The 14368-nt window shown below is 57.3% G+C and overlaps 2 protein-coding genes across 2 annotated transcripts in view; both read right to left on the reverse strand.

Moving 5' to 3' along the window:
- CAPN5 (calpain 5) overlaps positions 1-14368 on the reverse strand; it is a 52656-nt gene that overhangs the window by 13534 nt on the left and 24754 nt on the right. The window contains exon 4 of the mRNA XM_060018225.1: positions 726-934. Coding sequence (XP_059874208.1) covers positions 726-934 — 209 coding nt within the window. The remainder of the gene's footprint in view (positions 1-725; positions 935-14368) is intronic.
- Positions 10964-11440, reverse strand: OMP (olfactory marker protein). Its single transcript, XM_060017251.1, has one exon. The coding sequence runs from the start codon at positions 11438-11440 to the stop codon at positions 10964-10966; it is 477 nt and encodes a 158-aa protein (XP_059873234.1).

Raw genomic sequence — 14368 nt, forward strand, 5'->3', positions numbered from 1 at the left:
ACACACCACACTATCCAAGGAGAGTGACAAACAGGCCTGAGAGGAAGAATCAAGGAGAGGCTCCCACAGAGCTGGTCTCTGACCCCACTGGCCCTCCTGCGCCAGGCCTGCACCTGTCCTGCAGGGGCCTGGGCAGGTCACTCTGCCCCAAAGCCCTCCACAGCTCAGCAAACCTTTGCTCATGCCCATGCTGGGAACCCAGGGCCTGGCACAGAGCAGGAGGAGGGGCAGCAAAGATAGAATGGCTGGACAGTCAGGTAGACAGACCAGTGGGTGGGTGAAGGGGAGGCCCAGCCAGCAGGAAAGGCAGGGGTTTGTCCCAACCTCCTCGACCAGCCCAGGCTCGGAGACACCACATGCCCAGCAAGGCCTCCAGGGACGGCTCAGCAACTTGGATCTTTGGAAAAGAACCATCGACCTGAATATGGTTGCTGGCTCTGCCCCCGGCTACCTGCAGGACACCTGCCTGGGCCTCCATCTTCCCAGGTGGAAGCGGGCTTCCCTATGTGGGCGGGTTGTGGGGACCTGACACCAGGTACCCAGAGGCCCTGCAGTCCAGGCCTGCGCCACACCCGGCTGTGCTCTGGGTGCCGGGCTCTGAGTTCGCTGTGTGTGTTTGCACCTGCCCCTCACCTCTCTGTGCCTGGAGCCCCAGCTAGAGGAACACCCGCACAGAGCCCAAGAGCAGTTCCACCCCAGCCTGGCCGCCCGACCCTGGCACCTACTTGGCGTAGGCCTTCTCCACCAGGGCACACCAGAACTCATTGCGGGAGCTGGAGTGGCAGTAGATGAGCTGGTTGTTGACTGTGGGCAGCCGGTCATCGATGACCACGTCCACCCACTCCCCGAAGCGCCAGAAATGGAAGTGAAAGATGCCCACGTAGGTGTTGGGCTTCTCGGGGTCCCACTCCTGCTCCTTCCAGTCTGGGATGACCTGGACGGGGAGGGGGACAGGATGGGACACACTGAGGGTCATGGCTGGCTTCCTGAGGAAGTGGGGCTGCATGCCTCCAGGGAATCAAATGGAAAGGAATACTGGGTTCAATTCCCATCTCTGCCATGAACCAGTATGGGACTTGGGCAAATCCTTCTCATCTCCGGGCCTCAGTTTCCCCATCCCTGAAGGGGTTGGAGGCCCCCTGAGGCTCCTCCCAGCTCTGTCATTCTAAGATTCTATGAGCTTCCCCTTCCCTTCCTCATGCCTCCATCTGCATCCTCCCCCTCAGAAATATAGCACATGCACCCAAGTTCCCGCCTGGTCAGTGGTGCCACCCTGCCCCCTGCCCTGCCCGAGCCAGAAGTCGGCAGCCATGCCGGCCTCCCCACTTTCCCTCTCTCCATGCAATCTGAGCTCCCACATTCTGCTAAAATGCATCTCCTCCTCTCCAGCCCCCCGGCACCACCCTGGCCCGGTCCCCCATCTCCTCGCCCCGGGACACTAACAGCATCAGCAACCACATCTGCTCTTGCCCCACACAGCAGCAGAGTGATCTTTCTGATCAGGTCCCCTGGAAAATAAAGCCCAAACCCTTAATATGCTCTGTCCTCAGGCTCGTGTCTCTACCCTCACCCACCCCAGTCTCCACCTACTGCGCCCTGCTCCAGGCTCTTTCTCTGGTCAGGAACTCTGCACCTGCTCTTCCTGCAGCTGACTCTCACTTGTCCTTTAGGGCCTACCCTCCTCCTCCAGGAAGCCCTCCTTGACTCCTCAGACTAGGCCAGGACCCCTGTCCATCCAACTCACGGCCCCTGGCACTTCTCCTCTGAGACACTCTCCCCAGTTATAATTACACAAGTGTGTGACATTGTGTTCAGTGCTGATACTGTCACTGGAATGTCAACTCTCTTAGGGCAGAGACACGTCAGTCTTGGTCACTGCTATCCACCCAGCACCTAGTCCAGGGCCTGGCTCAGAGAGGGTCCTCAATAAACATGTGTTAACTGAATGAATAAATTCACAGGCATCCACTGGGACTCTTAATAAAATTGATTATTTATGGAGCATCTTGGAAATGCCAGATACCAAGCCTGTGACTGCAATGGGTTATCTCGGTTCAATTCACACAACCACCCCATGAAATTACTAATATATCCATCCTTACTTTACAGATGAGAACATCAAGGCTCAGAGAGGGCAAGTAACTTGTCCAGGATCACACAGCTAGAAAATATACACATTCTTTGGAGGCAGGCAGACCTGGGTTTGAAGCCAGGATTCAAACGCAGGTCTGTCTGCCTCCAAATAAGGAGTTCTTTATCAGTGTGGACCACTCTGCACCCAGCCCCACACTGGCACTGAGGACCCAGATGATTCAGACATGGTCCCTGCCCTCGGGAGGCTCCCAGTCTGGTGGGAGAGGTAGGCACACAGGCAAGTGCTGAGGCTGACACGGGGTACATGCGGGGCCATGGAGAGAAGGGAGTGGTGGGTCTGACCCTGGAGGACAAGCAGTAGCTTCTGAGCAGGTGTCCTGAGAGCTGGCAGTGGGCATCGCCCCAGCAGACGAGGACAAACAGAAGAATTTGGGGCAGCAGGAGGTGGGGAGGCAGGGGAAGAAAAAACCCTCACCCTGCTGAGTCAGGGGGACCTGCTGGCCCTTTCGGGCAAGGACCCAGAGGAGCCAAACCCCATCAAGACCAGAAGAACCATCTTCTAGAAGAAAATCACTCCCAGGTATGGGGGAGGGCACGCAGGCAATCCGCCTGAGGAGCCAGAGATGTATCAGGAGGCGGTAAACCCCAAGGTCCGGAGCAGCCTGGGCACAGAGACTTCAGCCATAGCCATTCCCAGCCCCACCCTCATTAAGGATGCTTCTGTTTACACGCCTCCAACCATCAACAGGGATGCCGGCAAAGAGAAATGTTCCCTAGTGGGACATTCGGGACCAAGACAATGAAAATGATAAGCACAGTGAGAGGCGCTACAGCCACTAATGGAGCCCAGCTAAGTGCCGAAGCGCCTGAACCCTCAGGGCTGTCTTCTGAGAGGTAGGGCAGGAAGTCGCTGCAGAAGCCCACCCACAGGCACCAGTGAGGGAGGCAGGATTCACACTCAGGGCTTCAGAGCCTGACACAGAGTCTAGAACCCAGCAAGGGCTGATTACTAGCTGGTCCCTTTTCAGTGAACTGGGTGTCCTTTCTCAGTGAAAACTCCCAGGCCGGCCTCTGCCCTGACCCCTGGCAGGTTCCCTGACACTTGATTTCAGGACAGAAAAGTGTATCAAAAATGGGGTACAGGGACCTCCCTGGTGGCGCAGGGGTTAAGAATCCGCCTGCCAGTGCAGGGGACACGGGTTCGAGCCCTGGTCCAGGCAGATTCCCCCATGCCATGGAGCAACTAAGCCCGTGTGTCACAACTACAGAGCCTATGCTCTAGAGTCCGAGAGCCACAACTATTGAGGCCATGTGCCACAACTACTGAAGCCGCACGCCTAGAGCCCGTGCTCTGCAACAAGAGAAGCCGGCCAGTGAGAAGCCCGCGCACCGCAATGAAGAGTAGCCCCTGCTCGCAGCAACTAGAGAAAGCCCGTGCGCAGCAGTGAAGACTCAACGCAGCCAAAAATAAATAAATAAATTTATTTTGCAAAAAAGGGGGTACATGCAGGGGCACAGAGCAATGGAGAGTCGGAAGCTGGGAACACTGGCCTGGCCACTGCACCCTCCACCACTCCTCCCTGCTCTGAAAGCTCTGGATTGCACGGGATGCAGAAGAAGGATGGGGGAGGAGGGAGGAAAGAAGAGGAGCCCTCGCAGGAGCTGGGAGGTACCACTGGGGCCACGGGAGGATCATTAAACCCAGGGCTTGGCTCTGAACCCTCTGTTACTCAAAAGGCAGCTAATGAGGCTCCAGGGCCTGTGATAAGAGTCAGCGATCTCCATGGGCCTCAATTTCCCTCCCACACCACAGCCCTTCAAGAAAGCCCTTCAAGGAAGCCCCAGGCCAGCCTTCTCACCCCTCAGCCCCTCTCTGCTGCCAGCCAGAGTACCAAGCGAGAGGAAGCAGTCTGTCCAGGGAGGTGTGCTCCCACGGGCACACAAACCAGACACCCTCCACACCACATCCGGTCATGCCAGAAATCAAGGAAGCAACCAGAGGATTCAGGACCAATCTGAAGAGGCTCCCACTAGCCAAAGGCGGGCCAATCTGAGCAGCAGTAAAGGATAATGACAGTGATGAATGAAAACACATCCGATATGTTCAAATCCATGAGACCATGATGATATTAACACAAACAAATAATTAGTCACTATTGGAGGGTGGCAGGGAAACAACTCATTTTTTTGAAACTGGAAATCGAAAGAAAAAAAAAAATCAAAGACTTAACCTGACTTTTCTATACAAACTGTGCCATAGAGTAACCAAGAGCAGATGAAGGGAGGTTTTTATCTGGTGATGAATTCCATCTAAGAAGTGAGAAGAAATTAGAATATTAGACTCCTATTCTTTTTTTTTTTTAAATATATTTATTTGTTTATTTTTGGCTGCGTTGGGTCTTCGTTGCTGTGTGTGCGGGCTTTCTCTAGTTGCGGCGAGCGGGGGGCTACTCTTCATTGTGGTGGGCGGGCTTCTCATCGTGGTGGCTTCTCTTGTTGCGGAGCACAGGCTCTAGGCGCACGGGCTTCAGTAGTTGCAGCACAAGGGCTCAGTACTTGTGGCTCGCGGGCTCTAGAGGGCAGGCTCAGTAGTTGTGGCGCACGGGCTTATTTGCTCCGCGGCATGTGGGATCTTCCCGGACCAGGGCTTGAACCCGTGTCCCCTGCTTTGGCAGGTGGATTCTTAACCACAGCGCCACCAGGGAAGTCCTAGACTCCTATTCTTTTGCAACCACTGACAAATAATGGATTTAGGTAATCATGGCTTCTAACATCGATTTAGGATCACCGATGGTTCCTATGTCACAAAAAAGAGACAACCCGACATTATGTACCTCCTGAGACAACTTCGCCTATGAAGCAGTTGTGCAAAAAAAATTGTGCCGCATCTTATGAAGCCTCCAGAGGTGAGTGCTACCTCACAGGAAACTCAGGGCACAGACAAATATTAATCAACACCATGAAAAAGAAGCCTGCAAAATCCAGATGGTTGGAAACTCCCAGGACAAATGACTGGCTTCTTCAGCAACTAGATTGCAAGGGAAAAAAATGAAAAGATGAAGGGGAACCAACGGACTGCAGTAATGGACCTTTGGATCTGATTCAAACAAACTGTAAAATATACCTATAAACATTTGTGACCCAGAGTGGAAACCAGAACATTTACTGGGTATTTGATGATATTAAGGAATTATTATAAAGTGATTTTAGTTATGTTAAGATATTATGGTTCTGGGTTTTGAATGAGTCCTTATCGTTCAGAGATACATCCAGAAATATTTACAGATGAAATGACATGCCGCCTGGGGGGAGCGGGGTTGTAGAGGAAACAAGAGCAACCACGAGTTGGCAGTGGTTGAGGTGGAGGGATGGGTCCAAGGGCTCACTAGGCTGTCTCTCTCCTCTCGCGAGACTACAGTTGAAAAGCCCCATCGCCAGGGACACTAGCTCCCTGGCCCGGCATTCAAAGCCCTGCGGGCAGCTCTCAGCTTCACCCCTGAACACTGCCTCCCTCAGGCCCTATAGGAATCTACAGCCCGTGATGCCTCAGGCCACCTCAGCTTTGCACGGGTGGCTCCCTCTGCCGGCCTCATCCCGTCCCTGTCCCTCCGGGGCCAGCTGAGCAGCAGCTTGCAGGGTCCTCCTGACCCCACCCTCCCCTTGGGCGCCGTCCGGCAGCCCCTCCCCCAAGCTCCTGCTCCGATCCCCACCGCCCGGCACAGGGCCAGGGCCAGCTCCACAGCTGGCTGAGTCTTTCTGGGAGGAAAATCCCCAAATGCCGGCCGCAGCGAGGGCCTGGACAGCTGGTGAGCTTGTACACACTACTGGTGTGAAAGGAAAATACAAATGGAGTCAGTTTTACTAAGACAGCGCTCTAAAACGGAGCTGGGAGGCCACTGAGAAAGTGTGATTTCTGCACGTCATCACCTGCACGGAATCTGAACTTTGACCACTTCTTGTCTTAACGCAGCCATCCAGAACGTTTGCCCCGTGTTCCAGAAACTCAAGATATTTATTGGATCCTTACCCTAAAATAACTCTTGACAGCCTCAAGGACACATATTTCCTTTAACGACCTTACGGCTTTTGCCTTTACAAGCCCGACTTTTTCTTCCCTGGAACGCTCTTTGGTTCTACCTGAATCTGTGTCTCCCCCGTTGCAATCCCTAAGACCTGCAAATAAAGCTCCTTGTCCTCTGTAGCCTTGATACTGATTGTCGTTTGATGCTGGACATCAATTTACCAACCTCGGTGTGTGGCTGGGACTTAAGCTTCGACTAGGCCACCTCTCGGAGCCTCAGTGTCTCCGCATCTACCTACCTTCCCTCCAAGGCTGTTGTGGGAACGAAGGTGGAGAACGGCCTTGGCTGTACTGCATCGACTGTGGAGGGCTGTGCACACATGAGGGGTCGTCCCTGCTGGTGTGTGGAGTACATGGTGTGTGCAAACCTCGGGGGGACCTGGTCCACCTCCCTCCCAAGAGGAGAAAGGAAAACCTTAACGACAGTCCACTGTGCAGATGGGAAAAACAGGCCTGAAGGGGCTGAGGCACCTCCTTGGGCTGACCGGGCAGTGAGGCAAGAACTCTGGGATTTGGAGCCCCTCGTGCGCCCATTAACAGCCACCCACTGCAGAATCACCCAGAAACCTCAGAGTCCCACTGATGGGTGTGCCACAGTACTCCCTGGTGCCCCAGCACCTGGAGCACCCCCTCGGTGCTCTCCCTCAGGGACTCCCACCCAGACCCAAGTGGCTGGGCTCAAATCCTGCTGGGACCCTGGGCAAGTGAGTGAACGCCCGTGTGTGAGTGTGTGCACAGAAGCATGCATGTGTACGTGCAAGTGTGTGCGTGTGTGTCTGTCCGTGTGGCAGAGAGGGAGCTTCCCACACATTTCTGTTTGGGACCCCAGAGGGCCAGCCAGGAGCATTTCTAAACAAGGCCAGTAGGGCTGCAGGCTGAGGGGCTACAGTGGAATTTCCTGTGCTACCCAAGCTGGGTGAGGTGAGCCACAGTTCTCTCCAGATCCTCAGAACAAGAGGGTCCCTGGTTCTGAGCATCTGGTTTCTCAGTTCTCAGCTTCTGATTCCAAGAGTCTCAAATTCCCGAGTTTCAGACGCCACGGCTGGAAGAAGCCAGGAAGATTGGGCAATCCCCACCCCCAGCCCCTTGGGAGAGGAGTGCCTCCAGCTCACCACCTGGAGCGTGGGGTGCTGACACACCTGCAGGGGGCCCCGGGATCCCTGTCCACAAGGAGTGAGCACAGCCAGACGCTCAGAGACTTGGGCGGCCCCTCGGGCTAGGCTCCCAGGCTCGACTGTGAGGGCTTAAGGTTCCCTCAGCTGGGCCCTTCCAAGCCTGGTAATGGTGAGGAGAATCCACTCCCCCATGACCACTCTCTCCAACCACAGAGCCAGGCCTGGACCCTGCCTATCCCTCCACCCCACACTGCCTGCTGCCCTAAGCACTGGCTGCTGTGTTGCCTCAAGCAACTCACTACACCTCTCTGAACCCTACACTCTTCCTTAGTAAGTAGGTTCTCCTAACACCCTCCTCTCAGAATCATGGTGCAAAGTGAGACGCTGTGTACAGCGACTGGGAAAGTACAAGGAGGAAATCCAGAGAGGAAGCCCGTGTGCCTCTCAGGAAGCTCAGTGCTTCACTAGCTTTAAGTCATTTCATCTTCCCAGTGACCCGATGAGGAAAGAACCATTACTATCCCCACCGACAGATGAGCAAACAGGCTCCGAGAGGCTGCTCAGGGTCACGCGGGTGGTGGCTGGCGGCAGCGCCAGGCTGGGTCCCTCACACTACCGTACACTGGCTCAGTGGGAGGCAGGAGCTCAGGAAACGGCGGGTCTCTCTGCTCGGTGGTTTCTCACAGGTTCCGTGGACAGCAGGTCCTCATTTCCCATTCCCTGCACTCCCCCCGACCCAGTCTCAGGAGCAGAACCAGGCCTTCTACTGCTGTCCTCAGGGTGGGAAGCCTGGGTTCCCGTCTCTGTTCCGCCCACCCCTCCCAGAAGTACCTTCAGGAGTGGATGGAGGCTGGGGCTGGAGGGCAGGGCTTGGGGAAGGGAAATGAGGCGGCAGCAGCTGCTCTGGGCAGGGCTCTGGGGTGGAGGAAGACGGGGATGCGAGACCTGCCCAGGGAGCTGTTCCCAAGCAAAGCCCCAAGAGCGGCCTTGGAAGCGGGGCCTGCCCTTGTCTCGGGGGAGAAGCCGGCCTTGCCCGGGCCTGAGCCCTCAGATGGGATGGGGGCATCGGCCCTTCCCATCCCAGGGGGCCAGGGTCATGGGGTCGAAGGTCCACAGACCCAGAGCTTGATCCACGTGCACCCCATCGCTGGCCCCTCCACACACCCTCTGTGACTTCGAGCCGGCAGCCTCCTCCCCGGGCCTCTGTTGTCACCGTCCACAAATTGAGTGAGGGTCAGGGTCAAGGTCAGGTGGGGCACTAAGGCGACATGGTGACATGGGTCTTCTCTGGTCAGTGGGGCAGGGCCGCAAGGGGCTTCCGAGAACCAGGCTGTTCCCTTTAGAAGGTCTGAGGCTGGGAGAGGGTCAGGGGCTGCCTGAGGACATACAGCATGTTAGGGAAATCGGGGCACAGGCCTGATCCCACCCCACCTCTCAGTCACTCCCCTGTCCCGTCTGCCTCCTGCCCGGCCACCCTGCAAGGGAGGGAGACTCCAGATTGAGCACGGCTTGGTGGGTCCCCACCATCCCCTGTGGGCCCCAAGTGTCTCCCCGAGGCCTCAGCATGGCTCTCTCCATGCCTCATACAGAGGCTGGTCTGGGGGCCACTGGAGAAAAAACTGTCAGGGCTGTTGGTTCCTGGCTGGGTGTCAGGGGACCTAGTTTCAAACCCCATGCTGATGTCTGACCTTGGGCCAGTCACCACCTGCTCTGGGCCTCAGCCCTGAAAGCGGCAGGAGGAGGGGGCAGGGGTGTGCAGGGGGCCCAGGGAGGGGTGGCTCCTGGGAAGAGAACACATACCACGAGGCGGGGACACACAGGTTTTACCGGGGACACGCAGTGAGCACGGCAGAGGCACTCACATGCCTGCACAGAGCAGACGCGCTGGGGAGCGGATACAAGCAGTCTGCAGCCAGAGGGGCCCCAGAGCTGCAGGGAGGGGTCAAGCAGAGAGGCAGAAGGACAGGGCCATCCACAGGGGTCTAGCCTCCAGGCTCCCCCGGAGTCAGCAGAGAAGCAGGCAGGAATCCAAGCATGTCCCGGAACAGACACCCGAGCTTCAGGTTAGAAAGGACCATCGCTCACACCACGGCCAAATCTCCCACTGAAGAATCGACTCCAACTGCTTCTGCTTGCCTGCCTCCAAAGTGGGGGCCTGCCCTCCCGGCAGCCCTGGCCACTAGGGTTGGCTCTGACCCTCCATCTCTCAGTGCCTCTGCTCCCAGGGCCCTGCAGCCCCCCGATGGCTCTGCTTCACGAGGGAAATGTCACGGGCACGTCCCTGACACAAAACAGGGCTGACCTGGAGACACGGTGTTGGGGGCGCTTCCTGAAGTGCCCTCGGCTGGTGCCAGGCCTCAGAGGAGCTCACTGGGCCTGTGCAGCGTGAGGGGGGCTTGGAACTGAATCTGCTGGCAATTGTGCCTCAGTTTCCCTCTGTTTGGTGAGTGGGTTCTGCCCTGTGACCTCTGAGGCCAGTGTTCCGCCGTCACACCACACTGTCACCTCCAGCCCACTTCTGACCATCACCATCACAGCTCCCCTCCAAGGCTGCCCCCGATTCCCACCCCTCAACCCCACCAAAGGTGCCGCACCAGGATGACACACCTGCCTTCTCCGACCAGTTAGCCAGGAAAAGCCTGACATCCCAGGAGGGCACACCTCAGGCCCCAGAGATGTTACTGTCTCCAGCTCCAGGGCTCTGGACCCCCTCTCTCCAGCTTCCCCCAGGCAGAGGGAAACCTGTTTACTACACTGTTCCCCACTTCACCGGCTCAGGAGCTTCCCCTCCCCAAGGCCATCCTGATCAAGCCCCTGCTAAGGGCCACCAGGGAACCAGCTGGGCAATTCAGGCTTATCCACAGGGCAGGTACGGAATACAACCATATGAACATAGCATGCTCTCTCTCAAGACATATGTGTATGTACAGATAGATACATCTCTATGCAACGTTTCTGAGATCTCCCCCTTCACTTCTCCCCTCCTGAAGTCCCAGAAAACCAAGAGCTGGCCTGCACAGCCTCCAGCGTGCCAGCCACTGCCCACTGCCCAAATCAGCCCTCACAGCAACCCTGCCCAATGTCTTAAGAGCCCTGAGGTGTCGTGGGCCCACACAAGGCGCCTGGAGCAGCAGGCTGAGTGTTCACCTCCAGACACGGACACTGGGAAGGGGCATCGTGGCCAGGAGGGCAGCAGATGCCTGCGTGCCAGACTCTCCAAGGAAGCTGCTTTGTCATCTCTCTGTCATCTCTGGGCCCCTGTCTCCGGAGGAAGCCCAATGGCTGGTTCCTTAGAGGTGTCTCTCTCGGTCTGTGTCTGTCTCTGTCTTGGTCTCTCAGTCTCTCTCCCAACAATGGAGCAGAGAGAAGGCCATCTCCCATGGCCTCTCCATCTTCCCACACTAGCCCCGACCAGGTCTCCATGGTCTACGGCAGAAGCAGCGGCAGCCAGGTCAGCTTCTAGACTACGGAGCCCTTGCATCTTCCTCCCGTGAACAGGAGCGCCAGCACCAGGGAAAGGAGAGAAGGAAGGACGCAGGCTCAGGGGTCCCGGCCAAGCCAAGTACAGGCCAGCAGCTAGAATAATGTCCCCAAACACACACATGGGGGAAAGGGGTATGGGCAGGGGTCAGGCAGGTGGGCCAAGGGAGAGGGTAGCAGCGGGCAGCTGCCATCAGAGCTGGCTAAAGACCACGGAGGCCTTGAGGTTGGCAGGCTCGACGCCCTCGCTGAAGGTGATGAGGAAGTACATGACCTTGCGGATCTTGGCCAGCTCGGACAGGCGCTCCCCAAACTCCAGGGCGTCGGCCTCATTCCAATCCATGGCTTCCGAGTCCTCCTTGCGCCAGAAGATGGCAGCGCGGTCCAGCAGCTGCCGCGTCATGAGGTTGGTGAGGTCGGGCATCCAGATCTGGGAGGTGCCCGTGATGGTGACCTTGCCCGGCTTGTCCAGCACGACGTCCAGCCTCTGCTGCTGGGTGAAGTCGATGCGGTACATGGACTCGGCTGGCGGCGGCAGCTTCTCGCCATCCTGGCGCTTCCCCCCGCGCTGCTTCAGACTCTCCACGCGCAGCCGCATCTGCTTGGTCAGGTCCTCGCCCAGGACCAGGGGCGTGTCCAGCTGGGTCGGCTTCGGCTCGTCCTCCGCCATGGCCCCCTTGCTGCTGCCGCCTCCACCGTCCAGGAGCCGAGTGGACTGGGGCCTCACGGCCAAGGCGAGAGGCCACCAAAGAGGGGCCCCGTCTCCCCTTTCGCCCCCCTTCTCGTCTCGCCCCTCTTTGCCACTGGCTCTTCCCAGCCCCACCCCGTCCTCAAAATGGAGTGTGCAGGAGGGCGGGCGTCCCCACGTGCCTCGGTAATGGAGGTACTGCAGGCCGGCAGGAGGGTGGCAGGCTCCTCAGGGACCAGCTGTGGCAACCGCGCTGGCCACCACGGATGGGCTGAGAGCTGGCTTGCTGTGAAGAGGGAGCACTGCTTACAGGCAGTAAGAGGGCAGGAGGCGGGGGGCAAGCGCTCACTGGAGACACAGCAGGAGAGGCTGAAGAGCCCCTGGCAGGAGGGTGGGAAATAGGGCCCAGAGGGGCCCACCGATTTGAGACTTGAAGTCACCTAAGCCGAACCTTGGCGCTCTCCTTGACTCGGCCTCACGCGCACCCCTCCACGCCCGATGGGCAAGGCCTGTGGATGACCCTGGAAACACGTCTCCCCAGCCCCACTGCCAGGACCCCGGCCCAGCCACCATCATCTCTCACCTAGACCGATGTTCTCAAACTTCAGGGAGCATCAAAACCAGCTGCAGGACTTAAAACTCAGTGTGCTGGGCCCCACCCCAGAGTTTCTGATTTAATCGGTCTCGGATGCGGCCTGAGAACCTGCATTTCTAGCAACCTCCCAGGTGATGCTGATACCGCTGGTCCAGGAGCGGTATTTTGAGAATCACTGACCTGGATGATTCTTGCCTGCTGGCCCCACCTCAACCCTGTGCTGCATGGCAGCCACATGCCCAGGAAGCTCTTCTACTAAAATCCCACCACTTATCACCCCTGTGTTGAGCCTCAGTTTCCCCCAGGAGACTTGAGGCCATGGAAGAATCTGACAAACGTCTGTATCCCCGGTGCCTGAGGGGGAACCAGGAGCTCAGCTGTTATACGTGGGCAGATGGAAGAACTGTGAGCATAACTGGGGGTGAGGGTGAGGGAGAGGGGAAGCTGCCATGACACTGCCACACACAGAAAAGAGGACAGGAGCACAGGCCAAAGTGTAATACCTGAAAACAATCTGAAGGGCCCAGTGGACCACAAGCGCAGTCAATTGCTAGATGGAAGCTAAGTAAGTCAGTGGGGTCTTGGGCTACACAAACAGCAAGAGGGTCACCAAAGGGGACCACGCACCCGATCCTGTTAAGACAACACCTCAAGCCCTTGGGTCAGTTCTGGGGGCTGCTGACAGCAATTCCCCGATGGTATTCGAGAAAACCAGGCAGCAAATGTTAAACTGCCTGTCCCTCACAGAACCTTTTCCTTTGTAGCTGGAGCAGCAGAGGAGAGGGGAACAATGTGTCTGGGGAGTGACTGTTCGGGGAGCTTCTCTCTCCTTCATGAGGAGGAGCTATTTCCTTCCCAGCACTAAATTTTGATTTTTATTTGTACATTTGCTTCGTTTTTGTCTGTGATGTCTCCCCACCAAGAGGGCAGGGACTGTGGCTGTCTGGTTCATCACTCTAGTCACTACCTAGCACAGGGCTGCCACATAGGAGGCCCTCAGAAATCCTGAATGAATGAATGAACGAATGACACTGACAAGAGAATAGCTGATGGATCATGGGGCCTAAGGACAAGGATGACAAGAGGAAGACGGGCACATGGGGAGAGAGTACACGCGCATTGACCGAAGTCAAAATGTGGTTTAGAGACATCTGTGCGTCGGGCACAGGAAGGAGGGAGACGGCTGGAAGGTGAGGGTGATGGAGGAACAGAACCAAGAACTGGGCCAGGGTGATGAGGGCAGGGTGTCAGCCACACAGGCACAGTAACCCCTGGGACGCAGCAGTACTTGGGGTGGGAAAGGCTGGGAAACTGGAGGTGCTGAGCCCTTGATGCCTGGGTGCCAGGGTAGCTGGGTGCCAGGGGATGGCTGTAAGGTGGGCTGCTGGTGGGGGCCGGGGGTGGGGGGAGTGGGGGACTAATGGCATGAGCGTGCAGGGGTCTATATGGGGAGGGTGTGGTCTGGAGGCATCACTGAAGGGAGAGAATGCCGCCACCGCTCCGGGCCTGCAGGACATGGTGGGAGGTGTCCAGCTTCTACCAATGAGGATTCAGAGGCCGCAGGACCCTGGGGAAGGGCCTGGTCTCGGCCTGGGCAGAGGGTTACCGACCGGCAGGAAGAGGCTGAAGGTGGAAGCCGTTACCAGGGCTGGGGCCTCACAGACAGGCAGGGCAGGAGGGAGGGAGCCGTGGGGACCAAGGACGGCCAGAGGGGAAGGAAGGGCAGGCGGGAGGCTGCGGGTGGGGCTGGCCCACTGCTTCCCACAAACCTCTGCTTGGCCACCAGATGCCTTGGGAGGCCCCACCAAAGGCTGGACGTAGGAGTGAATAGAGAAGAGAAAAGCAAGGTCCAGACTGGCATCCGTGACTGCAAACATGTGATCGTAACAAATGAACAAGCCCCTCTTTAACCCCCAATGGAAAAAAGACTAGAAGGAAATGTAGAAAACCCTCAACACTGGCTGTTTCCAGATAGTTTTTAAAATCACCTGTCCCCAGTACCTAGAGTGGCGCTGGGGCATAGCTGGTGCTCACTTATCTCGTGGTACATGAACTGCTATATGCTAAAGGGCGGGGATTGCTCATATAACATGGGCAGGGGTGGGATGGGAAACGTTTTTAAGAGGAACTAAAAGACTGCGAGGCCCTGCCACCAGGTGCCTCCCCTAGGCCGCGGCCCAGGATGCCCACCCCCCAAAACTCGCTCTCAGACACTCGGGCACCCCGCTGGGTTTCTGCTCAATTCTGCTCTCCCCCCACCGGGGTCATGGCTGTCTCCTCCTGGGCCTGGGTACCCCGTGACTCAGAGCAGGGCT

Source organism: Delphinus delphis, chromosome 8 (assembly GCF_949987515.2).
Source record: "Delphinus delphis chromosome 8, mDelDel1.2, whole genome shotgun sequence".
NCBI lineage: Eukaryota > Metazoa > Chordata > Mammalia > Artiodactyla > Delphinidae > Delphinus > Delphinus delphis.

Excerpts from the sequence above, each read along its gene's own strand:
- OMP (XM_060017251.1), bottom strand. The coding sequence starts at position 11,440 with ATGGCGGAGGACGAGCCGAAGCCGACCCAGCTGGACACGCCCCTGGTC.